Here is a 25541-nt window from a genome sequence, read left to right on the forward strand (position 1 = left end):
TTCATACTACACGTGCCTACTCCCGCTGGCCTTTTGTCCGACTCCCACCCGCAAGAACTGGTCCCGTACCAAACCGCAGTCCTGCAATTGTTATTTTAGGCGTATGTGACACAGCTTGCTTGGCAGCCATGGTCCCAGCAATTTTCGTGCCTTATAGTCAAAACCAAAATGGGCAAAAATAACCAAGAAATACATAGATTCTCACGTGGCCAATTATATTAAGCTATCGGTATTACTGGGCTATATCAGCCAATAGGCTTGACAGCTTGAAAGAGCCAGAATTGGAGAGAGAACGGACACTTGCGCTTTTACTTCAGCTACGTTTTCCACAATCTAGCCCACCTTAAAGGAAAGGTTCACCCATTTTGAATGTTATAATGTTTTTGTGCATCTCTGAGTGATGTTCTGGGTCATTTCATGTTTTCATTTGTATTTGAGTTAACAGCGTTTAAGCAGCCAGAAATCCATCCGGTATGACGTAGCACCATGATGAAGTCATTGACTACACTGGAAGTTAACAGGAATACAACTTTTAGATCGCAAAAACATCTATCATACATGTCAAATTTCAATACTGGCCGATGTCTTTACTCAGAAAGATTTCTTCTCTCGAATGAGCCATTGATCATATTTTTGCGATATTCCTACCTTGAGAAATGTGTCATTTAACTTCATTTTTCCTATTTGTGTCTGCCTTTTTAGTCCAGGGTGCTTTGCATGGTGCTGTTGCCAGATATATTATAGAAAGCAGATAGGAATACAATGAATAAAGAAATGTATAACGCCCCACGCAGCAGACTGTCAACGAATCGCGTTCAAGTTGTCATGCTGAGTCACGCAGTCGTTAAGCTAATTGTCACACAATCCCCTTCTCAAAGTCGGTGTATGTCGATAAACGTGCCTATTTTCCTCAAAAGTACGTTATGTCACGATTATAAAGCTATACGATACTACAGATAATCAACTTACTATCTCACATCTTTGAAAAGATTTGTAATGTTGTACTTCTTGTTGACGAAATTCGTGCTTATGTTGGGTTTTGAGCTAGCGCCCAATAAACTCCCCTTCGCCCCTTGAAGGAGCGCACTCCTTTTCCCAGAATTGACAGTGCATGGGCAACATTTCCCCAACTTCTCAAAAGTATATCTGCCATTGTGAACGTTAAGACTCCTTCCTCTCTGAGGCACATCGATCTGCAGGTTGAACATGGTGAGATTGTAGACTCTTAAATTGATAGTTCAGTTTGTTTAGGCAATTTTAAAGTTAACTTGGTACATTGCATGCTGATATTGTCTTTGGTATTATTCTGTGTAGCTACGTTTGATAGGTTGCCAGCCCATAGAGAAAGCATTGCAGATGAGTCGACTTGAGCTGAATATTGTTCTCAGTGTTATTTAACACTGTCAATTAAAGGAATGAGTGGTTTTGGGTGGATAGTTACTATTTTTAAGCCAATTTCCTGCAACTCCTTCAGTTTTAAAGCAAGTTTCCTGCAGTTCTACACATTTTTCCATGCAGCTGAGAGAACATTTAGCAGTTTTAAAGCTAATTGGCAATTCTATTAATTTATCCATGAATGTGTTATTTTGCTCAAACATAAAATACTGCTAAATTCATTGTTTTTGGAATTGCCAATTCTCCGTCTAGCTTTTGGTGATTGTTAGTTCTCAAAGATATATATATATTTTTTTAAATAGGTCCATTATCTTTTCTACATACTTTATATCTGGGTTTTAGTCGTTTAAGTTTACACTTAAGTGTTTTCCATCCCAGAAATATATTTAAACAAAATAAAAGGCTACCCGAGGATTAAAATGGCTGTACACAATAATACCAAAGTCAATATCATCATGTGAAGGAGCTAGTTGTAAAATTGCCTAAACAAACTGTACTATCAATTTAGGAGTTCATCTCACAGAGTTCAGCTTGCAGTTCCTCTATGCCCAGAGCGAGTGCAGGGTGCATTGCTATGGCAACAGACACAGGGCGCATTGCGAGATGGTACTTGAAGGAGAAACTGAGTTGAATAATTTAGTACACCGGTCAGACTGAGCACATCTAAGCTAAATTCCTACACGATTTCCTGATTTTACAGATGGACCACTTATAAATTAAATCATGGTGAACACTTATTTTACCCACTGATAGAACACATAGGCTTTCACCAAATTGATAAGGAGTTTTGTTTTTTGGGGGGGGGGTTGGATCATTCCTTTAATAGAGATCACATATGCACCTGATCTCGCATGCCCAACTAGTAGAGGAAGGCTACTGAAACTTAAGGCAGCAAAAATGAAGAAACTCTGTCTAACGTTTTGCATAGCCAGACTATAGCCATCAAACTAAACTCTGGACGTCGAAGCCAGTCACACTGCGTTTTTTTAATTGTTCCCCTCTAATCAGGGACTGACTTATACCTGGGAAACCAGGTGGGTGCAATGAAATATCAGGTGGAAGAGAAAACCAGCAGGCTGCGGACCTCGTAGGGTAAGAGTTGAATACCCCTGGCCTATAGCCTACCTTGTAGGAGCAGGACGATTTGCAGCCAGAGTCAAATAAATGGGTTATCAATAGCACCTCAATTCACGTTGGTTGAGCGCCCTCCACTTCGTTCCATTATCAATATTTATTTCAAGATAAACTGTAGCCTAATCGTATTAAAGTGAATTTCCTTGGTAAGAAACTGTACCATGCTTCTCTGCCCATGCATTTCATTGAGATCACACATTTAGCCTATCGTCACACACGATCTTGCATGCCCAACTAGGAGAGGAGAGGTATAGGCTACTGAACTTGAAGCAGCGAATGATGAGTGTTTGTGTGTGTGAGAATAGTGCAACAAAAAGGTGCTTTTAATACAATATATTGGAGAACGCATACAAAACAGAAAGATGACCGTTTCCATATTTGTCTGTATGAAAAATGCAGACCACGCCGCAATGATCTCTGACCTCTACATATAGAACACGGTGCTCCTATAGGATATACAATAGGACAACACGGTGCTCCTATGTTGATTATGCTAGTGTCACTGAACTCTTATCAAAATGTTTTTCTGAATTCACTACCGAAGGGGATTTGACATCCCATGTTACACTCTATAAAGGCTACATAGAGATGCTAGTTGGCTACATTTAAACTTGAATAGCACTGAATTCCCTATTGTCTGTTCAGGTTCATGTACCTGTTACTGCATCATCCTGGTACAGGTTAGACTTGAGCAGGTCGTAAACATCCTGCCTGGCCGTACCCAAGGCAGCCAATCCCAGGCCTAGACCTCCGCCGTGACGGACAATCTGTGGAAGGAAACAAAGCAAACCACAGACACGAAGACAACTTTGTATTCAACTCAAATGTGATATGATGTCCCTCTGATGGGCTTCGGATAATTATTTCTATACTGCTTACACACAAGATCAAATCTAAGTGACCAAAGGGGTAGGGAGGCTATGGAATTGGGCACAATAAATGTCACGCATCTGCATGTTGCCACTCACGTCGTTGCTGGCGTTCTTGAGCTGGCTGAGCAGGTAGTCGATAATGTCCCCCCCGTGGTTGGCGTGGATCAGCCCAAGGGCGTACAGGCCGCCTCCCTCCTGGTAGGCCGATCCAGGGGAGGTGTCTTTGGGCAGATATGTGGCCATCAACTGCAGCGCCTCTTTCTCGTGGCCCTGAAACAGATGTGGGTGAAATATGGTTCTTTATATAAAAATCAGAAAACCAAAAGGAGGTCTCAGATATCCATTTAGGTTTAAATTGTTTCAGCAAAAGTTTACCTTGTGAATGACGCCAAGACTGGCAGTGGCTGTGAACTTGGCCCAGTTGGTGGCTCTTGCAAGCCACTCCAAGTTCTCTCTGTTGAAATAATGAATAAAATCACATCACACATTTAAACGCAGCGTTATTCCTTTATGTCCTCACACCACTAGGTAAATGTACCCCACTACCACCCTCACAATAAAAGAGAAATGTAAAACTGGACTGGCAAAACAGAAGATGATAGTCTCCATTTGTTAATGTTATAGCTGTTGATGTTAAAGCATAGTGGCTATACCTGAGGAACTGGTCACTTGTGGTTCCCGTATGCATGAAGGAGTTGGCTATGACCGTGGCTGTGTGGCACACTGAATTTCGGACTGCATCCTGGAATAGGTAGACGAAGCAACAAAATATGTGTGAAAACCTTGAGGTTAAAAAAATCCAGTATATATCCAATATATACAGTACCAGTACCAACACCTACTCATTCAAGAGTGTCTTGATTTTTACTATTGTCTACATTATAATAATAGTAAAGTCATCAAAACTATGAAATAATACATATGGAATCATGTAGTAACAAAAAAAAAAAGTGTTTAAACAAATCAAAATATATTTTATATTTGAGATTCTAAAAATTAGCCACCCATTGCCTTCACAGTGTTGCACACTCTTGGCATTCTCTCAACCAGCTTCATGAGGTAGTCACCTGGAATACATTTCAATTAACAGGCGTGCCTTCTTAAAAGTACATTTGTGGAATTTCTTTCCCTTCTTATTGTGTTTGAGCCAATCAGTTGTGCATACAGAAGAAAGCCCTATTTGGTAAACGGCCAAGTCCATATTATGGCAAGAACAGCTCAAATAAGCAAAGAGAAACGATAGTCCATCAATACTTAAGACATGAAGGTCAGTCAATGAAGAAAATTTGAAGAACTGAGTTTCTTCAAGTAGGTACTTCCGGGTTGGAGCGAGCGGTCGCATCTGCACTCGGTCCGCAGGTAGTATTACATTTCATTATAGTACAACGGTTTGATTTGTCTAATCTTAGCAATTTCTTCTTAGCTAGCTACATAGCCGTCTTTGTATCATAGATAATTGCGTAATTATCGTATTTCGTCGTCCTAACGCAGTCTACACTGCCCCGCAGCTAGCCAGCTAGCTAACGTCCACCGTTAGCTAGTCCACCGTCTACCGATTAGCAGCACAACTATTACACTCAACTGAACGACTTGATTAGTGTAGTGTTAGCTAGCTACATAGTTGTCTTTGCTGTCTTCGTATCCAAGATAATTGGGTAGTTTAGAGTGTGTAGTTCTAGAGTGATTATCTTAATTTACCGAGGTTAGCTAGCCAGCTATTTGTCGTCCTTAACGTAGGAGACACTGCAACCGAATTGAACTTCCTCACTCAACAACCCGGTCGCACTTCGCTTCACAGGTAGTATCACATTTTTCATTTCATTTCATTACAGTACAATGGCTTGATTTGTTTGATCGTAGCTAGCTACATAGCTAGCTACATAGCCGTCTTTGGATCAAAGATAATTGTGTAGTCTTGAGCGATTTCCTAGGTTAGCTAGCCAGCTATTGTCGTTCTTTTAACGCAACGTAACGTAATCAACACTGCTAGCTAGCCAGCTAGCCCCGAATAGCAGCACAGTAGCACAGTAGAAACTATTACACTCAACGGAACGACTTGATTAGTGTAGTGTCAACAACGCAGACACTGCCAGCTAGCCTACATAGTCAACAACGCAGCCTCTGCCAGCTAGCCTACTTCAGCAGTACTGTATCATTTTAGTCAATAAGATTCTTGCTACGTAAGCTTAACTTTCTGAACACTCGAGACGTGTAGTCCACTTGTCATTCCAATCTCCTTTGCATTAGCGTAGCCTGTCAACTATGTGTCTGTCTATCCCTGTTCTCTCCTCTCTGCACAGACCATACAAACGCTCCACACCGCGTGGCCGCGGCCACCCTAATCTGGTGGTCCCAGCGCGCACGACCCACGTGGAGTTCCAGGTCTCCGGTAGCCTCTGGAACTGCCGATCTGCGGCCAACAAGGCAGAGTTCATCTCAGCTTATGCCTCCCTCCAGTCCCTCGACTTCTTGGCACTGACGGAAACATGGATCACCACAGACAACACTGCTACTCCTACTGCTCTCTCTTCGTCTGCCCACGTGTTCTCGCACACCCCGAGAGCTTCTGGTCAGCGGGGTGGTGGCACCGGGATCCTCATCTCTCCCAAGTGGTCATTCTCTCTTTCTCCCCTTACCCATCTGTCTATCGCCTCCTTTGAATTCCATGCTGTCACAGTTACCAGCCCTTTCAAGCTTAACATCCTTATCATTTATCGCCCTCCAGGTTCCCTCGGAGAGTTCATCAATGAGCTTGATGCCTTGATAAGCTCCATTCCTGAGGACGGCTCACCTCTCACAGTTCTGGGCGACTTTAACCTCCCCACGTCTACCTTTGACTCATTCCTCTCTGCCTCCTTCTTTCCACTCCTCTCCTCTTTTGACCTCACCCTCTCACCTTCCCCCCCTACTCACAAGGCAGGAAATACGCTCGACCTCATCTTTACTAGATGCTGTTCTTCCACTAACCTCATTGCAACTCCCCTCCAAGTCTCCGACCACTACCTTGTATCCTTTTCCCTCTCATCCAACACTTCCCACACTGCCCCTATTCGGATGGTATCGCGCCGTCCCAACCTTCGCTCTCTCTCCCCCGCTACTCTCTCCTCTTCCATCCTATCATCTCTTCCCTCTGCTCAAACCTTCTCCAACCTATCTCCTGATTCTGCCTCCTCAACCCTCCTCTCCTCCCTTTCTGCATCCTTTGACTCTCTATGTCCCCTATCCTCCAGGCCGGCTCGGTCCTCCCCTCCCGCTCCGTGGCTCGACGACTCATTGCGAGCTCACAGAACAGGGCTCCGGGCAGCCGAGCGGAAATGGAGGAAAACTCGCCTCCCTGCGGACCTGACATCCTTTCACTCCCTCCTCTCTACATTTTCCTCTTCTCTCTCTGCTGCTAAAGCCACCTTCTACCACTCTAAATTCCAAGCATCTGCCTCTAACCCTAGGGAAGCTCTTTGCAACCTTCTCCTCCCTCCTGAATCCTCCTCCCCCTCCTCCCTCTCTGCAGATGACTTCGTCAACCATTTTGAAAAGAAGGTCGACGACATCCGATCCTCGTTTGCTAAGTCAAACGACACCGCTGGTTCTGCTCACACTGCCCTACCCTGTGCTCTGACCTCTTTCTCCCTCTCTCTCCAGATGAAATCTCGCGTCTTGTGACGGCCGGCCGCCCAACAACCTGCCCGCTTGACCCTATCCCCTCCTCTCTTCTCCAGACCATTTCCGGAGACCTTCTCCCTTACCTCACCTCGCTCATCAACTCATCCCTGACCGCTGGCTACGTCCCTTCCGTCTTCAAGAGAGCGAGAGTTGCACCCCTTCTGAAAAAACCTACACTCGATCCCTCCGATGTCAACAACTACAGACCAGTATCCCTTCTTTCTCTCCAAAACTCTTGAACGTGCCGTCCTTGGCCAGCTCTCCCGCTATCTCTCTCAGAATGACCTTCTTGATCCAAATCAGTCAGGTTTCAAGACTAGTCATTCAACTGAGACTGCTCTTGTCTATATCACGGAGGCGCTCCGCACTGCTAAAGCTAACTCTCTCTCCTCTGCTCTCATCCTTCTAGACCTATCGGCTGCCTTCGATACTGTGAACCATCAGATCCTCCTCTCCACCCTCTCCGAGTTGGGCATCTCCGGCGCGGCCCACGCTTGGATTGCGTCCTACCTGACAGGTCGCTCCTACCAGGTGGCGTGGCGAGAATCCGTCTCCACACCACGTGCTCTCACCACTGGTGTCCCCCAGGGCTCTGTTCTAGGCCCTCTCCTATTCTCGCTATACACCAAGTCACTTGGCTCTGTCATAACCTCACATGGTCTCTCCTATCATTGCTATGCAGACGACACACAATTAATCTTCTCCTTTCCCCCTTCTGATGACCAGGTGGCGAATCGCATCTCTGCATGTCTGGCAGACATATCAGTGTGGATGACGGATCACCACCTCAAGCTGAACCTCGGCAAGACGGAGCTGCTCTTCCTCCCGGGAAGGACTGCCCGTTCCATGATCTCGCCATCACGGTTGACAACTCCATTGTGTCCTCCTCCCAGAGCGCTAAGAACCTTGGCGTGATCCTGGACAACACCCTGTCGTTCTCAACTAACATCAAGGCGGTGGCCCGTTCCTGTAGGTTCATGCTCTACAACATCCGCAGAGTACGACCCTGCCTCACACAGGAAGTGGCGCAGGTCCTAATCCAGGCACTTGTCATCTCCCGTCTGGATTACTGCAACTCGCTGTTGGCTGGGCTCCCTGCCTGTGCCATTAAACCCCTACAACTCATCCAGAACGCCGCAGCCCGTCTGGTGTTCAACCTTCCCAAGTTCTCTCACGTCACCCCGCTCCTCCGCTCTCTCCACTGGCTTCCAGTTGAAGCTCGCATCCGCTACAAGACCATGGTGCTTGCCTACGGAGCTGTGAGGGGAACGGCACCTCAGTACCTCCAGGCTCTGATCAGGCCCTACACCCAAACAAGGGCACTGCGTTCATCCACCTCTGGCCTGCTCGCCTCCCTACCACTGAGGAAGTACAGTACAGCCCAGTCAAAACTGTTCGCTGCTCTGGCCCCCAATGGTGGAACAAACTCCCTCACGACGCCAGGACAGCGGAGTCAATCACCACCTTCCGGAGACACCTGAAACCCCACCTCTTTAAGGAATACCTAGGATAGGATGAAGTAATCCCTCTCACCCCCCCCCCCCCCCCCCCTTAAAAGATTTAGATGCACTACTGTTCCACTGGATGTCATAAGGTGAATGCACCAATTTGTAAGTCGCTCTGGATAAGAGCGTCTGCTAAATGACTTAAATGTAAATGTATGTAAATGCAGCTGCAAAAAACATCAAGCACTATGATGAAACTGGCTCTCATGAGGACTGCCACAGGAAAGGAAGACCCAGAGTTACCTCTGCTGCAGAGGATAAGTTCATTAGAGCTACCAGCATCAGAAATTGCAGCCCAAATAAATGCTTCACTAAGTTCAAGTAACAGACACATCTAAACATCAACTGTTCAGAGGAGACCATGTGAATCAGGCCTTCATGGTCGAATTGCTGCAAAGAAACCACTAAAGGACACCAATAAGAAAATGACACTTGCTTGGGCCAAGAAGCACGAGCAATGGACATTAAACCAGTGGAACTCTGTCCCTTGGTCTGATGAATCCAAATTGGAGATTTTTGGTTCCAACCGGCGTGTCTTTGTCGGACACAGAGTAAGTGAACTGATGATCTCTGCAAGTGTGGTTCCCACCGTGAAGCATGTAGGTGGTGGTGTGATGGTGCTTTGCTGGTGACACTGTTGCGGATTTATTTAGAATTCAAGGCACACTTAACCAGCATGGCTACCACAGCATTCTGCAGTGATACGCTATCCCATCTGGTTTGCGCTTAGTGGGACTATCATTTGTTTTTTAACAGGACAATGACCCAACACAACTCCATTCTGTGTAAGGGCTATTTGACCAAGAAGTAGAGTGATGGAGGGCTGCATCAGATGACCTGGCCTCCACAATCACCCAACCTCAACCCAATTGAGATGGTTTGGGTTGAGTTGGACTTTGAAGCATCTCAAATATATTTTTATTTGTTCAACACTTTTTTGGTTACTACGTAATTCCATGTGTTATTTCATAGTTTTGATGTCTACCCCAGTATTCTACAATATAGAAAATAGTAAAAAATAAAGAAAAACCCTTGAGTGAGTAGGTGTCCAAACTTGAGACTGGTACTGTATGTCTAATACTCATACTGGCATCCTTTACCTTTGTGTTCTTGAGAATCATTAGGTCTGTGTTGTTGTTCCGGATGAGGAACTGTAGATGCAATTCGATGGCCATTTCGCCGCTGAGAATTTTTGTCATCTTTGCATTCTGGTCCTTTGGCTCATCGTTCTATGCAAGCAGAGGTAGGGCTGACCAATTATTTTGGGTGACAACAACCATTTAAAATTGCAAAAGACAACCATCTGGTAGAGGTGGGGGTAACATTGGGTCTTTCGTACTCACATCTGCTGCTTTTCCTGCAGGGGAGCTGCCGGCCTTATCGTCAGTCTCCATAGCATCACTGAGACCAAGGAGAAAATATGATGACTTCCATGCAACTTCAAAGAGAAAATAGAATCCTGATTGGCTAAACTTGGCAAAATCAACTTCATTTCACAGTAAATCATCTGTGAAATGTCAAGATATTCTGCCTACACCGACGTTCAATTTTAACACATCTTACTACATTTTCTACCCATTTTCCCTTGGAGAAAACATTTGGGGAAATAACTTGTGATTTCAGACATGATAAGGATGCCCACAAGTCTCTCCAAGTCGCACGTAAAGCACTTGTAATTCCTATTGATGGTATCAAATATCACTTCTGAACTATGTTCGCTTCAAATAATATTTTTGCAGGAATCTCCTTGCGAATGATTTTTTCTTTCCTTTACCTACCCTTCAGACCTTGAGGCTGTACCCTCCACCTCGCCTACCTGTCTTTGTCCAGGGTGGGCACGGTGCCCGTGTTGGTAGAGCCGGGCACGGCAGGAATGGGCGTGCCCACAGTGCGCAGGTTCTGGATGACCGAGGAGAGGAACTGCTGGCTGGCGCTTTCATACAGGTCGAAGCAGATCTGGTAGGCCACCAACGGGTTGTCTTCCTTCACCAGCTTCTCCAGGATGTCACTCACCGCCTGTGGGTCATCCAGGAAGATCAGGCACTGTGGAGGAGCGAGACAAAGTTTGAGTGTGATGCATGGTGGTCAAGTGGTTACTTCCCTGTATTAGTAAAGTGTATTTATTTGACATTGAACACATTTGCAGCTAAAAGCTGAATTGCAGTAACCAAAACAAAAAGAGATTTAGGTGGGGGAATTAAGACCGGTAATCTCTAGTCAGCCTCAAAGCGATTGATTCTGCTGGCAGTACATGTGAGTATGGGCACATGCAACCTGTTTGTCCTGATGAAGACCCACCTCAGACCACAACATTGCTACAAATAAAAGTGGTTTATAGTGTTTGTCTTCTCGTTTCCTCGTGCAGTTTCTCACAAACCCCCCTAACAATAAGGTGTGCATGTGATAATTTTCAAAGTAATTTGTCATTATATGACTAATTCCACTGGGTCAAGATGTTAGTTTCAGATGGTGAAATCGGAGAACCACCATCCTACCACCAAACTGTGGGAAGCTGAATGGATACCAAAAGAAATCTGAGCCCAAATTGAAGTGTCCTTTCTTCCTGTTACCTGGCAAACGTTGATGAAGTCAGGCTTCTCCAGATTCATGTAGAGCTTGACTAGCACTCGGAGTACCTCATTGCGAAACTTCTTAATTTGCATCAGTGACATGCAGACCTTCAAGCTGTAGGCCAGTAGGCCACTAACGTCATTCTGTTGAAGACGAGAAAAAGGAAGAGGGTTAGGATTGCAAGTTGTTACTGGAAGAAATACATTTACACCACAACATTCCATTCAAATGTAGGCTAAACCAAAAAGACAATGATCTGTGGATTTTCATGAAGCTAATAATTTTTGATTACATTAAGTAGTCAAATTAAACTTTGTGTAACCAAAACAGAATTGTTTCAGAAGACGACCAGGGGAACCACTGACCGATTCGAGGATGGTCTTCTCAAAGATGTCCAGGCGCCGCGTCTCCAGGGCAATGCCGATGGACTGCTTGTACTTGTGGTCGCCCAGGCACCGCAGGAACATCTTGTTGACGATGCCCTCGAGCCGGGGATCGATGCTCTTCTTCTCCTCATCCTCGGGAAGCTCAGCATTCTCCACCCGTTGCTTGGTGTAGTGGTCGATACATTTGGCTAAGAGGGAGAGACAGAGGTCATCAAATAACTGCTTTATACCGCTGAGGAATAATTAACCGCTGTGATTTGTGGTATCAGTGAGTTGATATCTGAATTAGCAACGCTGGTCAGTGGGTATACATCAATTGAACGTTATTGAGGTGTCTATGGGTAATATAACAAAAGGGAAGCCTAAAGATCAGCAGGACCCTGAGGTCATCATCAAGATTGTGTACTTAGGGACACATGCAGTTGTGACATCACTCACCGATAATGGTCTCCACATACTCAGAGTCATCTGTGACATTGAAAAGGTCTCCTGCACCCAGAGCATAGTTCAATGACTCATCAAATGCCCCGAGGTGGTAGAACACTTTAGAAGCCACCAAGGCAGCAAACGCCCTGCTCCGAAACGTCTCATCTTCATACAGGACCTCGCTGTGAGGAGAGAACACCATTTAGAAATAAACCCATTTATCATGAAGAACTTTACCTTGTTATGTGTCTCTTCCAATAAAACGGACAACTTTGTGCATCATTTCCTTATAATAAAAAAAAATTAAAACGTACATTTTGTCAACAGATCCCGATATCTCAGCCCAGAAGTCATTGACAATGGAGTTCAGCTTGTGCAGAGCAAACTCCTACAAGCAAAACAATCCCAACGTTAGAATAACATTTAAAGATCATGGTCTAATAGGATTTTGGTGTACTCTAGGTCCAGGATTGGTGACCCCTGGTGTATTCTCACTGGATAACAAGCTGTGTTTATGATACCTTGAGCTGGGGCTCCTCCTCATCCAGGAGCGAAATGATTCCAGCTGAAATCAAAGAATATGTAGCTAGTCAGTTTCAACATCATGGATAAAACCTGATACATATGTGTACCTAGCTAGTTAACGTTTGTCATAGTTTCCTAGCTAGTTAAATTAGCTACATGTGAAGCCCAAACAGGTTAAATATATGTTAAATATATGTTATGAATCATTCAGTGGGTTAGCTTAATACATCTGATAAGCACAGAGCTCTGTTGACAGAGTGGTGCAGCTTTCTTGACAAAACTTGAGGAATTTACATTTTGTGGTAATTGTCTTTCAAGTTGTTTTCACAGCTCGCAAATAGCAAAATTAGCACGACACGAGCTGAAATAAATTTAAAAGGCGGCATTGAAAATAAAAAGCTAGCGGGAAGCTCAGTGCTTCATTGACATTTCACAGACATATGCTTGTTTGTGTGACAATATGAACAACGTATACTAAAATACTACATGTAGGAAGGGCAAACCAGTTTTGGTGACTACTGGTACATGTAAGGGAGTGCTAATTCTTATGTAGGTGACATTACATTGCTATAGCTGAGACAACGTATTTTCACAGTAAAACATGTTAGGTCCCATACAGGATATCTCTCACACACACACTCACTTAAGTCATCCACAACACTGTCAAAACAGGATACATCCTAGCCACAGGTGCTAGCCGTCAGTTCGGCCACAACATCCCGAAGATAGGGACGCACACACATTACACACTAACTCTCGAGGACAGGGAGGACGCACACACATTACACACACTAGCTGCCGAGGACACCCAGATAAGACACCCACACATTGGCAGACAGCCTAGACTTGGAGACACACCAAACGCACACACCTAATCTCCTTTCTAGCCGAACATTGTGTGACTGAGGACAGCGCACACACAAAATCTCCCTCTCTAGCTGAACATGGTGTGACCAAGAACAGGCCCGAAGAGAGGATTCTACGATGACGGACAGACAACTGAGCCAATGGCGGAAGACTACACCCCAGCCTGAACCAATCCAAAGATCCGATCTTCTAGAATCAACCTACTTTCTGTTCTGTATTTAAAGCTTGTGCTAACTGTTAGCGGGGCTTCTTTTTGCTGGTTCCTCATGAGCTAACAGAAGGGCCCGTATATACGCTGTACCAGATATCTTTACTCTGAATAAAACTGTCGCTTGTCATATAATTGACCACCTTGTCCGAATCGATCCTTGACCGACTCGCCCTATCTACATATCCCATCAGCAACATACATCATCAAAATAAATAAAATCGCGGCACATTTCTGGAAGCATTCAGCCAATTTTACCTAAGTACTAACTTAGTGCTGCACCGTATCCCGAAACTTCGGTACTATTTCAATAATAGAACATGAAAAACTGCTAGGTAGTAGAACTGTTACTTTCGGAACTTATGTCAAATGTGTCTCATTGATCAAGTGCGTACCAGCAGAGCCAATGTCCCCCTTATAGCGAGAGTGCACCGTGCCACTTAGCCTGCACTGGGTGTCTGGGCTAGAGATGCGCGAGTTGACTCAACCCGCAGTCATATCCGCGGGATGGGCGGGCTTAGGGTCATGAAATATTGTGTGGATGAAGGGAGGGTGGGTTGAATAAAGAGAAATCAATACATTAAAATAGTCTATAAATGTATAATTCTGCATAATTTCATTGCGTATACCAAACATTACGAACACTTTCCTAATATTGAGTTGCGCGCGCACCTCTGACAGACATACTTTGAAAACAGTTACTGTAGCATTTATTTAACTACACAACTCACATGTGCTCATACTTGACTTTTGACAATTTTTATGAAATGCTCACACTGTAGAGCACTGAGTGTGACCACCCGTCAACGTGGCTGGTATATTAAACATCCTTACCCGCCAATGCCTAAATCTACCCGCATTTGGCAGTGGGGGTGTTCGTTTTAGGCCCTGTCTCTGAAACATTGTGAGTTGTGGTGCATTTATGAGAGCATCCGATGCAGATTAGGGAAGACAGGGCTATATCCTGGGGATATAGGCTACTGAATATCGCCTATTCACATCGCAGTTAGAGCGACTATTGTGCAGTTTCCAAAGCAAAAGTAATATGAAGATTGGGACACAAGTGATGATAGTCATCAATGGATTTAACGTGAGCATTTTTGTCCAATAAACAAATTACTTGCATGGTCGTGGTTTTGTTTAGGAATTTTGTTAGTTTGAAAATTAAACCAACCAAATGAAAAAATCTACACACAATACCCCATAATAACAAAGAAAAACAAGTTCAGATTTTAAAAAATATGTTACATTTAAATAAGTATTCAGACCCTTTACTCAGTACTTTGTTAAAGCACCTTTGGCAGCAATTACAGCCTTAAGTCTTCTTGTGTATGACTGGACAAGCTAGTGATGACAAGCGTACCGATAACATAATGAAGCCACCACCATGGTTGAAAATATGAAGAGTGGTACTCAGTGATGAGTTGTGTTGGATTTGCCCCAAACATAAGGCTTTGTATTCAGGACATAAAGGTAATATCTTTGCCACATTTTTTCAGTTATTCTTTAGTGCCTTATTGCAAACAGGATGCATGTTTTGAAATATTCTCTACAGGCTTCCTTTTTTCCCCCACTCTCATTTAGGTTACTATTGTGGAGTAACTACAATGTTGTTGATCCATCATCAGTTATCTCCCATCACAACCTATAAACTCTGTTTTAAAGTCACCATTGGCATTATGGGGAAATCCCTGAGCCATTTCCTCCCTCTGCGGCAACAGAATAAGGGAGGTCAAAAAATAGGAAGGTCAAAATTCTGTTTGTACACTTGTTTACATGGATATGCTTCTTAATAAAACCGATTTGAAACAAGCCATTACACTTTGTTACCATTATGGCATTTAATTACTATTATTATTCAGGTTATTTCTTATAAATATTAATGAACAAATTAAGAAATGCCAGGTTGGAGAGGATCAAAAGCCACCAGGCTATGTCAGATACAATAGCAAATATTTTTTTCTTTAAAACGTATTAAAGAACCTAGGCATACCTTAGAGTTTCCGAATGTAGCCTAGAAGATAATGAATTGACAAGGAAAGCATGAAAGGGACAGCTATGCTATAATATGAAGATGAAATTGACCATCACTAAAATTGAAACAAATACACGCAACATGTCCATAGCCTATTGATCAGCAATGCTGATTATCGAGGGGGAGGTTGTTGGAAACATTTCTCAAATATTGTGAGGAACTATTATAATTTAAATGGAAGTAAAAAGAAACTGACTTTGTTGGCTTACTGTGTGAGGTGAAGAAGAAGAAAAAAATGATAGAAGCCCAGTTGGGCACTTCCCTACATTTGACATTTGCAAGGCCAGGTTCTTCAATGCATGCTCACATGCTGACCAAACTGGACAAGAAACATGCGTCTGCCATTGCGCACACTTTTTTTTGTTCACCCACACCAGAAGTGATCAGGACACACAGGTTGAAATATCAAAACAAACTCAACTAATTATATTAATTAGATAATTTGTCCTGGAACATAAACATTGGGTTGTTATTTTACCTCAAATGCACAAGGTCCTCTACTCCAACAATTAACCCACAGATAAAACAGTACACCGCATTTGTTTCTCATCATCTCTCCACCTTCCTACAGGCTTCTTTTTCTTCTTTGGACTTTATATGGCGGATGCCAACCAACTTTACGGTGCATTAGTACAACCGACTGGAGTATGGACGTCAGTTCATCTTTCAAATCACCAACGTGTCTATATGCTCCTAAAAACCAATGGAGGAGATGGCAAGTGCATATATCCTTCTAAAAAACCAATGAGGAGATTTGAGGCAGGACTTAAACGTCACAAATAGAACCAACTTCTATTTCAGCGCCTGGCCACGCAGGCGCTCGCTGTCGCACGCAAGAAGTGTGGGTGCAATGATTGAATAACATGTATGTGTACATTTATTTTGCAGCGCACGAGAGTGGTGTGTACAGCATTTCAGGTGCGTGTACTCCATCAACAGGACAGAGATATACCCACAAGGAGCACATAAATGATATGAAACAAACAAAAACGTATTTCTCATAAGTATAGCAGGTTGTGAACTCTGCAAATAACATTTCCACCCCGAGAATGAGAACAGTAAATTACTGTACTTAATACATGCCTTAACAGAAATTAATGTAACCAAATGAACGTGATTAATGGTAAATTGCCTGTTATACAAACGGTAGGTTACCACATGGGCATTTATAAAAAGTGTATTGCCGGGCGACACTGTATAGCCTAGGCTACTATTCTACTTCACGAGGATAGGAGGGCTGCAATTTAGGGCCTTGAATTTCCATGCCTTGCGGCCAAACTGGACATTATGCCCTTGGGCATTATACCCTAGCTGCCAATTGCAGTGCTCCGAAGCCATCTCTCACTCACATGGCTCACTCAGATATCTAATTTCCTATTAGCCAATGCCAGTCACGTGATCGGATCCTTCTCAAGCATCACAGCGCCGAAGTACAAGTGAAGACAGACAGGTAAGGATGCAACTGGGCATGTACTTCTTATCGAATTCCGAAGCGCATATTGAAGATCTTAGAATGCGTGTCAAACTCATTCCATGGCGGGCATAGTGTCTACGGGTTTTCGCTTATCCCTTTTACTTGACTGATGAAATAAGTTGACTAATTAGTAAAGAACTCCCCCGGCTACCTAAACTCAGCAAAAAAAGAAAATGTCCTCGCACTGTCAACTGTGTTGATTTCAGCAAACACATGTAAATATTTGTATGAACATAAGAGTCAACAACTCAGACAAACTGAACAAGTTCCACAGACATGTGACTAACAGAAATGGAATAATGTGTCCCTGAACAAAGGGGGGGGGTCAAAAATTAAAAGTAACAGTCAGTATCTGGTGTGGCCACCAGCTGAATTAAGTACTGCAGTGCTCCTCCTCATGGACTGCACCAGAAATGCCAGTGAGATGTTACCCCACTCTTCCAACAAGGCACCTGCAAGTTCCTGGTAGAGGTCGACCGCTTATGATTTTTCAACGCCGACACCGGTTATTGGAGGACCAAAAAAGCCGATACCGATTAACCGGACAATTTTTTATTCATTATTTGTAATATTGACAATTACAACAATACTGAATGAACACTTATTTTAACTTAATATAATACATCAATAAACTAAATTTAGCCTCAAATAAATAATGAAACATGTTCAATTTGGTTTAAATAATGCAAAAACAAAGTGTTGGAAAAGAAAGTAAAAGTGCAATATGTGCCATGTAAAAAAAAATTTTTTAAATCCTTACTCAGAACATGAGAACTGGAAGCTGGTGGTTCCTTTTAACATGAGTCTTTAGTTGTAGTTATTATACGATTTGTATTCCATATACAGCCACCCTCGAAGCAGCGTTACCCATGCGTTACCCACAGCTCTTTTGCGTATTTTGCCAGAAGCTCTTCGTTGTGCTTCAAGCATTGCGCTGCTTATGACTTCAAGCCTATCAACTCCCGAGATTAGGCTGGTGTAACCGATGTGAAATGGCTAGCTAGTTAGCGGGGTGCGCGCTAATAGCGTTTCAAATGTCACTCGCTCTGAGATTTGGAGTAGTTATTCCCCTTGCTCTGCATGCGTAACGATGCTTCGAGGATGGCTGTTGTTGATGTGTTCCTGGTTCGAGCCCAGGTAGGGGTGAGGAGAGGGACGGAAGCTATACTGTTACACTGGCAATACTAAATAGCCTATAAGAACATCCAACAGTCAAAGGTATATGAAATACAAATGGTATAGAGAGAAATAGTCCTATAATAACTACAACCTAAAACTTCTTACATGGGAATATTGAAGACTCATGTTAAAAGGAACCACCAGCTTTCAAATGTTCTCATGTTCTGAGCTGTTTTCATTATTTATTTGAGGCTAAATTTATTTTATTGATATATTATATTACAGTTAAAATAAGTGTTCATTCAGTATTGTTGTAATTGTCATTATTAAACTTTTTTTTTTAAATTTAATAATAATACAAATTCTTTCTTTTTTTTTTTTTTTTTTAAATCGGCCAATTTTTTGGTATCAGCTTTTTTTGGACCTCCAATAATCGGTATCGGCGTTGAAAAATCATAATCGGTTGACCTCTAAATATGACTGATAAGTAAGGTTTCGGCCAATGGTTTTCGTTGATCACTACCTACACAATTAACATATTTTACACATTGGTCAAAATATGTGTTTTTTTATTGACACCTTACAACAAGGTAACAGCTAATGTGATGCAGGTACTAACTAAACTAGAAACCCTGTCCTTCAAAGATAAATCAGTAGAAATCCAAATGACTTCACAGATCTTCATTGTAAAGGATTTAAACACCGTTTCCCATACCTCTTCAATGAACCATGACTTAGAATAGGTGGACAACTACAAATACTTAGGTGTCTGGTTAGACTGTAAACTCTCCTTCCAGACCCATATCAAACATCTCCAATCCAAAGTTAAATCTAGAATTGGCTTCCTATTTCGCAACAAAGCATCCTTCACTCATGCTGCCAAACATACCCTTGTAAAACTGACCATCCTACCAATCCTCGACTTTGGCGATGTCATTTACAAAATAGCCTCCAATACCCTACTCAACAAATTGGATGCAGTCTATCACAGTGCAATCCGTTTTGTCACCAAAGCCCCATATACTACCCACCATTGCGACCTGTACGCTCTCGTTGGCTGGCCCTCGCTTCATACTCGTCGCCAAACTCACTGGCTCCATGTCATCTACAAGACCCTGCTAGGTAAAGTCCCCCTTATCTCAGCTCGCTGGTCACCATAGCATCTCCCACCTGTAGCACACGCTCCAGCAGGTATATCTCTCTAGTCACCCCCAAAACCAATTCTTTCTTTGGCCGCCTCTCCTTCCAGTTCTCTGCTGCCAATGACTGGAACGAACTTCAAAAATCTCTGAAACTGGAAACACTTATCTCCCTCACTAGCTTTAAGCACCAACTGTCAGAGCATCTTACAGATTACTGCACCTGTACATAGCCCACCTATAATTTAGCCCAAACAACTACCTCTTTCCCAACTGTATTTAATTCATTTATTTATTTTGCTCCTTTGCACCCCATTATTTTTATTTCTACTTTGAACATTCTTCCATTGCAAAACTACCATTCCAGTGTTTTATTGTGCTATATTGTATTTACTTTGCCACCATGTTCCTTTTTTGCCTTTACCTCCCTTCTCACCTCATTTGCTCACATTGTATATAGACTTGTTTATACTGTATTATTGACTGTATGTTTGTTTTACTCCATGTGTAACTCTGTGTCGTTGTATGTGTCGAACTGCTTTGCTTTATCTTGGCCAGGTCGCAATTGTAAATGAGAACTTGTTCTCAACTTGCCTACCTGGTTAAATAAAGGTGAAATAAAATAAATTTAAAAAAACCATAAACAATTCATGAACATGCATCTGTGGAAGGATCGTTAAGACTAACAGCTTAATGACGGTAGACAATTAAGGTCACAGTTATGAAAACATAGTTCACTAAAGAGGCTTTTCTACTGAATCTGAAAAACACCAAAAGAAAGATGACCAGGGTCCCTGCTCATCTGCGTGAACGTGCCTTAGGCATGCTGCAAGGAGGCGCCTAGGACAGCGCTACAGAGAGACATGACGGACAGCTGATCGTCCTCGCAGTGGCAGACCACGTGTAACAACACAACATCAAACCTGCGGGACAGGTACAGGATGGCAACAATAAATGCCTGAGTTACACCAGGAACGCACAATCCCTCAATCAGTGCTCAGACTGTCCGCAATAGGCTGAGAGAGGCTGGACTGAGGGCGTGTAGGCCTGTTGTAAGGCAGGTCCTCACCAGCAACAACGTCGCCTATGGGCACAAACCCACCGTCACTGGACCAGATAGGACTGGCAAAGAGTGCTCTTCACTGACAAGTCACGGTTTTGTCTCACCAGCGGTGATGGTCGGATTCGCTATTATCGTCAAAGGATTGAGCGTTACCCGAGGCCTGTACTCTTGAGCGGGATCGATTTGGAGGTGGATGGTCCGTCATGGTCTGGGGCGGTGTCAGAGCATCATCGGACTGAGCTTGTTGTCACTGAAGGCAATCTCAATGCTGTGCATTACAGGGAAGACATCCTCCTCCCTCATGTGGTACCCTCCTGCAGGCTCATCCTGACATGACCCTCCAGCATGACAATGCCACCAGCCATACTGCTCGTGATTTCCTGCAAGACAGGAATGTCAGTGTTCTGCCATGGCCAGCGAAGAGCCCGGATCTCAATCCCACTGAGCACGTCTGGGACCTGCTGGATCGGACGGTGAGGGCTAGGGCAATTCCCCCAGAAATGTCCGAGAACTTGCAGTTGCCTTGGTGGAAGAGTGGGGTAACATCTCACAGCAAGAACTGGCAAATCTGGTGCAGTCCATGAGGAGGAGATGCACTGCAGTAGTTAATGCAGCTGGTGGCCACACCAGATACTGACTGTTACTATTAATTTTGACCCCCCCCCCCCCCCCCCCTTTGTTGAGGGACACATTATTCCATTTCTGTTAGTCACATGTTTGTGGAACTTGTTCAGTTTATGTCTCAGTTATTGAATCTTATGTTCATACAAATATTTACACGTTAAATTTGCTGAAAATAAACGCAGTTGACAGTGAGAGGACGTTTCTTTTTTGCTGAGTTTAGGTAGCTGAGTTTGGATAGCCAGCCAGCTAACATTAGTTAACGTTAACCAGCTAGCTAGGTAACGTTAGCTCAATTGTTGTCCAACAGCTAATGCCGACTATAGTCATGAAACAATAGAGCTAACGCTAACTAACAATAATGTTTTGGAATACATTTTGTCGGTTTCTAGCTAGTTAGTTTGGTAACGTTAGTTCGCTTGAAAAGTTTGTAAAATAGGTAGCCAGCTATGTGACTCGGCATCTTTCCCGTATTCCATGCTCACATTTGCTAACGTTACTGCTTACCGGCAGATGTTATCATGTTTGGTTCTTTATTCTCCCCCTCAACTCCAAGAACCCAGGTTCCGTTTGTTAGCAACAATGAACTTGTGGAAAATCTAAATCTTGAAAGGACCGTAAAAGTGTCCGTTGTTCTCAAGAGGGACACTTGTCTCTTGAAAATAATTGTTTTTCTCAATAATGAAAGCCACCTTCCGAAAGACCCATAGTTAGGTATTTATAGTTAGTGCCTGGTGAAATTACTGCTCATCCTTGTCAAATTGGCTGATTCTTGAAAAGGGCGAAGAAAAATTATGATTTAAATCATTGTCAAAAGACTGCATATTTCGAATCTTATAAAAATGTAATGCATCATTTCGGTATGATTTTGTTTCCACAAACCGGCGTCTATTCTGCCAGTCTCGCATGAATCAGTTATTTTTATGTCATACACACGTTTTTCTGCAACCCTAGCGCTGGAGAGAAAAAAAATATTAGTAATCTTCAGTCAGAAATAATGACAGTGAATGTTTATTTTAGACGAGTTTTGTATCATCATTAGTACGTATTTTAAATGAAAATGGATTTGTGTGACTTACATGTATCTCCCTTTTATCAGTCCTTCTACATAACTTAAAGTAAAGAGGTGCAATACATTGTTGCTCTTTCAAAATAAAATATGTTTGATAAGTCTATTGTAATTGGTTAACTGGAGGATTTGGTTATTGCAATTGGTTAACAAGCAGTGGCTTCAAAACTATGAATGAATTGCCTGAAAACATGAATGAATCATGAAAGACAGAGTAGAATCCAACAACTAAATTCAGTATATTTTTATTTAATATTGGATGAATATGCAATTATACAACCATTAGTTTAAAATCATAAATACAAGTTAGAGTAAACCCATAACCCCTAAATGGTTGGATTAGTGCAATTGCTATTAAGGCACAAAATGTTGACATATTTCTTGGTTTCTCATTGTTTTTAAACACCTTTTTATTGTGACAATTAAAATAATGAAAAGCATGGGTAGCCTGAGTGAAAGAACAATGTTTCTCAAACTAACTATCATTGGCTTAATGTTAATTGAAGTATAAACTGAAACAAAAAAACAACATTAAAATACGTACAAAACAGGACGATGTACAGTATCAGTCAAAAGTTTGGATACACCTACTCATACAAGGGTTTTTCTTTATGTTTTACTATTTTTTACATTGTAGAATAATAGTGAAGAGATCAAACAATGAAATAACAAAACCAAAAAAGTGTTAAACAAATCAAAATATATTTTATATTTGCGATTCTTCAAAGTAGCCACCCTTTGCCTTAATGACAGCTTTGCACACTCTTGGAATTCTCTCAACCAACTTCATGAGGTAGTCACCTGGAATACATTTCAATTAACCGGTCCGCATTGTTAAAAGTAAATTTGTGGAATTTCTTTCCATCTTAATGCGTATGAGCCAATCAGGTAGGGTTAGAGGTGGGCAAGATAGGGGTGGTATACAGAAGATTTTGGAAAAGACCAAGTCTGTATTATGGCAAAAACAACTCAAATAAGCAAATAGAAATGAGTGTCCATCAATACTTTAAGACATGAAGGTCAGTCAATGTGGAAAATTTCATGAACTTTTCAAGTTTCTACAGGTGCAGTCGCAAAAAACATCAAGCGCTATGATGAAACTGGCTCTCATGAGGACTGCCACGGGAAAGAAAGGCCCAGAGTTACCTCTGCTACAGAGGATAAGTTAATTTGAGTTACCAGCCTCAGAAATTGCAGCCCAAATAAATGCTTCACAGAGTTCAAGTAACAGACACATCTCAACATCAACTGTTCAGAGGAGACTGCGTGAATCAGGCTTTCTTGGTTGAATTGTTGCAAAGAAACCACTACTAAAGGACACCAATAAGAAGAAGAGACTTGCTTGGGCCAAGAAACATGAGCAAAGGACATTAGACCGGTGGAAATCTGTCCCTTGGTCTAATGAGTCCAAATTGGAGATTTTTGGTTGCAACCACCGTGTCTTTGTGAGATGCAGAGTAGGTGAACGGATGATCTCCACGTGTGTGGTTCCCACTGTGAAGCTTTGAGGAGGTGTGATGGTGTGGGGGTGCTTTGCTGGTGACACTGTTGGTGATTTATTTAGAATTTAAGGCACACTTAACTAGCATGGCTACCACAGCATTCTGCAGTGATACGACATCCCATCTGGTTTGCGCTTAGTGGGACTATCATTTGTTTTTCAACAGGACAATGACCCAAAACACCTCCAGGCTGTGTAAGGGCTATTTGACCAAGAAGGAGAGTGATGGTGCTGCATCAGATGACCTGGCCTCCACAATCACCCAACCTCAACCCAATTGAGATGGTTTGGAATAAGTTGGACCGCAGAGTGAAGGCAAAGCAGCCAACAAGTGCTCAGCATATGTGTGAACTCCTTCAAGACTGTTGGAAAAGCATTCTTCATCAAATCATATCAAATTGCATTTGCAACAAACACTGAATTACAACAGGTTCATCTTACAGTGAAATGCTTACTTACAAGCCCTTAACCAAAAATGCAGTTTTAAGAAAAATAAGTGTTAGGTAAAAAAAATAGATAAGTAAAAAATAAAAATAACAAATAACAAATAAAGAGCAGCAGTAAAATAACAGTAGCGAGGTTTATACATTGGGTACCGGTACAGAATCAATTTGCAGCGGTACAGGTTAGTTGAGGAAGTTGAGGTAATATGTACATGTATTTAGAGTTAAAGTGACTATGCATAGATAATAAACAGAGAGAAGCAGCAGAGTAAAAAAGGGGTGGGGAGCGGTGGGGGGAGGCAACGACAATGCAAATAGTCTGGGTAGCCATTTGATTAACTGTTCAGGAGTCTTATGGCTTGGGGGTAGAAGCTGTTAAGAAGCCTTTTGGACCTAGATGTGGTGCTCCAGCAGTGGTGGGAGAAGTATCCAATCATCATACTTGAGTAAAAGTAAAGATACCTTAAAAGAAAAGTCAAGTAAAAGAGAAAGTCACCCATTAAAATACTTGTCACGCCCTGACCTTAGATATCCCTCTGTTTTTCTAAACATTTTGGTTTGGTCAGGGTGTGACTAGGGTGGGTACTCTAGTTTTGTATGTCTAGGGGTTTTGTACATTCTATGTCTTGTATTTCTATGTTGGCCTGATATTTAGGCAGCCCTTTTTCCCACTTTCTGGTGTGGGATCTTGTCTACAGTTAGGTGCCTGTGTGCACACCAATAGCGTCACGGTTTGTTTGTTGTTTTTTTTTCAGTGCGTTTCAGGTTATTAAAATATGTGGAACTCTATTCACGCTGCGCCTTGGTCAACTCCGAACGTGACAATACTACTTGAGTAAAAGTCTAAAAGTATATGGTTTTAAATATACTTAAGTATCATAAGTAAATGTAATAGGAATATACTTAAGTATCAAAAGTAAAAGTATAAATAATTTCAAATTCTTTAAATTAAGCACATTTTTCAGATAGCCAGGGGAACACTCCAACACTCAGACATAATTTACAAATGAAGAATTTGTGTTTCGTGGGTCTGTGAATCTGCCAGAACAGAGGCAGAAGGGATTACCAGTGATGCTCTCTTGATTAGTGCATGAATTGTACAGTTTTGCTGTCCTGCTAATCATTAAAAATGTAATGAGAACTTTTGGGTGTCAGGAAAAACATATGGAGTAAAAAGTACATTATTGTCGTTAGAAATGTAATCAAGTAACGTGAAGTTGTCAAAAATATAAATAGTAGAGTAAAGTACAGATACCCCATAAAACTACTAAAGTAGTACTTTAAACTATTTTTACTTAAATATTTTACACAACCGCGCTCTGGTACCACTTGCCTAAAGATAGCAGAGAGAACAGTCTATGACTAGGGTGGCTGTTGTCTTTGACAATTTTTAGGGCCTTCCTCTGACACCGCCTAGTATAGAGGTCCATGATGGAAGGAAGCTTGGCCCCAATGATGTATTGGGCCGTACGCACTAACCTCTGTAGCGCCTTATACGGTCAGATGCCGAGCAGTTGCCATACCAGGC

The 25541-nt window shown here is 42.5% G+C and overlaps 1 protein-coding gene across 2 annotated transcripts in view; it reads right to left on the reverse strand.

Annotated features, from left to right (window-relative positions):
* The window catches only part of LOC115108058 (26S proteasome non-ATPase regulatory subunit 1-like), a 105156-nt gene extending 83410 nt beyond the window's left edge, over nt 1-21746 (reverse strand). The window contains exons 1-13 of one of the 2 annotated variants that reach the window (XM_029631975.2): nt 21508-21698; nt 12471-12514; nt 12264-12337; nt 11962-12131; nt 11503-11711; nt 11137-11280; nt 10383-10609; nt 9910-9967; nt 9667-9795; nt 4055-4143; nt 3777-3855; nt 3498-3671; nt 3185-3296 (exon numbers count right to left, since the gene is read on the reverse strand). In XM_029631975.2, coding sequence (XP_029487835.1) covers nt 3185-3296; nt 3498-3671; nt 3777-3855; nt 4055-4143; nt 9667-9795; nt 9910-9967; nt 10383-10609; nt 11137-11280; nt 11503-11711; nt 11962-12131; nt 12264-12337; nt 12471-12514; nt 21508-21523 — 1525 coding nt within the window. In that variant the 5' untranslated portion in view covers nt 21524-21698. Of the gene's footprint in view, nt 1-3184; nt 3297-3497; nt 3672-3776; nt 3856-4054; nt 4144-9666; nt 9796-9909; nt 9968-10382; nt 10610-11136; nt 11281-11502; nt 11712-11961; nt 12132-12263; nt 12338-12470; nt 12515-21507 lie in introns of both variants that reach the window. The other variant, XM_065008932.1, reaches the window with a different exon arrangement.
* Nucleotides 21747-25541: the final 3795 nt, after the last annotated feature.

This window comes from Oncorhynchus nerka, linkage group LG24 (genome assembly GCF_034236695.1).
Source record: "Oncorhynchus nerka isolate Pitt River linkage group LG24, Oner_Uvic_2.0, whole genome shotgun sequence".
NCBI classification, from domain to species: Eukaryota; Metazoa; Chordata; class Actinopteri; order Salmoniformes; family Salmonidae; genus Oncorhynchus; species Oncorhynchus nerka.